Raw genomic sequence first — 2,976 nt, forward strand, 5'->3', positions numbered from 1 at the left:
AACCTTTTATTTCTCTATGTGTGGATATTAGAGTGTGTATGTGCACATATGTATGTGCACACACATATGTGTGTATGTAAATATATACATATATAATATGTATATATATATATATATATATATATATATATATATATATGTATGTATATATATATACACACACACCATATATATATATATATATATATATATTATATTATATATATATATATATATATATATATATATATATATATATATATATATATATATATACATATACACAAATGTATACACTTTCATACAGGATAAAGTATCTTGGAATAATAGTCATGCATGTTGGATTAAAAAAGTATTCATAATTACATTGGAGATGTATTTGATGTTCAAGGAATCAGTGCCAGTCTTATCAAATAAAAGTGCTACATGTCTAAAATAAAGCTATTTTATGATCATTGACTGTTTTATTTGGGATGTTTAAGGAAACATAGTTAAACACATTAAATAACAATTCAATATACCTATAGCTTTTCTTTTCAACAAGAAGCTAGAAATAGTTAACTATATAAACAGAGAAACATTTTATGTTGAAAGGCCTTGTTTTGCCTCATTTATTGAATTCATCTGAACGCATTTCATATTTCTGTTGATATAATCTTTGTCGCTGTTGTTGGTTGATATAATTGTTCTTCCACATCATTTTTACCACAGAATAGTGTTATTCTTTCCTGACTCCAGAGAAACCCCAAACAAGGACTGCAAGTTTCTGCCTGTGCAGTTGTACGCACACACTTTGATGCAGACAGCTACGTAGGAGATTTCTTCGCATTAATTGGTTGGCGTCGTCGTCTCCTCGTCCAGGCTGGGCGGGAAAGCGGTGACGGTGCAGTTGAATCCCTTGGAGTCGATTGTGCCCGAAGGGATGAGACAGATTGCTGTTCCACGTTCAGTTGTAATGACAGACTGAGGCCCATCTTCTCCACAATACATGCTACGAAATCATAAAATGTTCTTATATGTTGGTTGATGGGCAGAGAGAAAAAAATCATAACATCTGTTGCTCGCCTTCCATCACATTCCTACAGAAAACAATAACAACGTAAAAAAGACCTCCAATCACAGGGCACACAGACACACTAGTACAAATGATATACCACAGAGAAGAGAACTTACAACTTAAGAGAGCTATCAGCTGATATTAAGAAAAGGTCGTTGAAACAGAAAAAGAACTTCCAGCCAACTTCAAACTCGCCGCAGTCAATCTCCAGCCTTCCATCGGCGTCGGCTGCCTGCGGATAAAGATAAATATGATATGCGAAGCTTAGCCTCGCCCGGGCTATGCCCATGAGGGGAGCCCGGCCTGTGTCGACTAATGCCGACTCGCTCACGTGCGTCAGCTGCTGACTCGGCTGAACTTAGTCCTTACCCGCCGGGGTGCCCAGCCACAGGCCTCCAGACGACAGTTGCAACTTCTCGCGCCTGGGCGGGGCGCGAACCCCCGACCCCTCGGATGAGAGGCCGAAGCGTTACCACTGTACTAGCCCGGAGGCTGCTGCTTGCAGTAGAAACTGCGTTTAAGCTCAATAGAGTTGTGCTTGCAAAAAGGTGTTTAATATACGTTTCCACACAAGCCTCTCCTCATTACAGTGGCCATGCACTGCCCGACAGAGAACGAGAGGTGGCAACGGGGCTTGCGGATGGTGTGGAAGGAAGGCATAGAAAAGGAGCCGGGGGACTGAAGAGGAAGGAGAAGAGAGAAATGGAAAAAAAGGAGAAGAGGGAGATGGGAAGGAGGGAGATGGGAAAGAAGGATAAGATGTGAGAGAGGGAGAAGAGAGAGATAGGAAAGAGAAAAGGGACATGAGATACAAGAAGAAAAGGGAGATAGGAGAGAGGGAGGAGATCTGAAAGGAAGTGGGCTGTCCAAGAGCTGAGTGGAAAGTGATTACACATATGCAGATGTGTAAATGTACACATACATACATTCATACAGACATACATGGCTATGTTCGCCCATGTGAAAATCTATGTATGTATGTAACCAGTGAGACTCTGAGTGAGTATATGTTTCTATATGTGTTTGCGCTTAAGTACATATACAACAGATGAAGCCAACACACTCACGCAGAAAACCCAGTCCTTGGCGTCGCTTCCGTAACTCGAAGGGAAGTTCGGGGAGGAGAAGACCACGCTCTCGCCCGGCGCGATCCATGTCTCGTTTTCTGGCGAGAAGGCGAGGTTGAATGGAACTGAACATGGAACTTAGTGGTACGAAACTCATACCGTGAATACTTTCTGTATATATAAATGACACAATATTATTACAGAAGAGAAGAGAAGCGAAGAGAGAGAGAGAAAGAGAGAGAGAGAGAGAGAGAGAGAAGAGAGAGAGAGAGAGAGAGAGAGAGAGAGAGAGAGAGAGAGAGAGAGAGAGAGAGAGAGAGAGAGAGAGAGAGAGAGAGAGAGAGAGAGAGAGAAAGAGAGAGAGAGAGAGAGAGAGAGAGAGAGAGAGAGAGAGAGAGAGAGAGAGAGAGAGAGAAGAGAGAGAGAGAGAGAGAGAGAGAGAGAGAGAGAGAGAGAGACTGAGTGAGTAAGTAAGTTAGTGAGTTAGTGAGTGAGTAAGTGAGAGAGAGAGAGAGAGAGAGATAGATAGATAGATAGATAGATAGATAGAGAGAGAGAGAGAGAGAGAGAGAGAGAGAGAGAGAGAGAGAGAGAGAGAGAGGGGGGGGGGAGACAGAGAGATAAGGAGAGAGGAAAAGGAAAAAGAGGGACAGAGACTTACCATCACGCCCATTGGTTTCATTACATAGCTCTGTGTTATTAACGGCTATCGACCACATCTAAAAGAGAAATTCATATTGATTTCTTCATAATCAGTAATCATTCTCCATATACAATAGCTATCTTACATCAGTCGTTTATTTCTTACATGTTATTATCATTAGATCAAGTACAACACGCCTTGTGCGATCAATACTTTTCTGTTACAAGAAT

General features: G+C 41.2%; 1 protein-coding gene across 1 annotated transcript in view; it reads right to left on the reverse strand.

Moving 5' to 3' along the window:
* Window positions 1-423: 423 nt before the first annotated feature.
* Window positions 424-2,976, reverse strand: part of LOC119584446 — a 3,287-nt gene continuing 734 nt past the window's right edge. Inside the window, exons 3-6 of the mRNA XM_037933059.1 lie at window positions 2,765-2,822; window positions 2,104-2,201; window positions 1,153-1,268; window positions 424-970 (exon numbers count right to left, since the gene is read on the reverse strand). Of these exons, the coding sequence (XP_037788987.1) occupies window positions 808-970; window positions 1,153-1,268; window positions 2,104-2,201; window positions 2,765-2,822 (435 nt within the window). The 3' untranslated portion in view covers window positions 424-807. The remainder of the gene's footprint in view (window positions 971-1,152; window positions 1,269-2,103; window positions 2,202-2,764; window positions 2,823-2,976) is intronic.

The sequence above is a fragment of the Penaeus monodon genome, chromosome 18 (assembly GCF_015228065.2).
Source record: "Penaeus monodon isolate SGIC_2016 chromosome 18, NSTDA_Pmon_1, whole genome shotgun sequence".
In the NCBI taxonomy this organism is placed as follows: Eukaryota; Metazoa; Arthropoda; class Malacostraca; order Decapoda; family Penaeidae; genus Penaeus; species Penaeus monodon.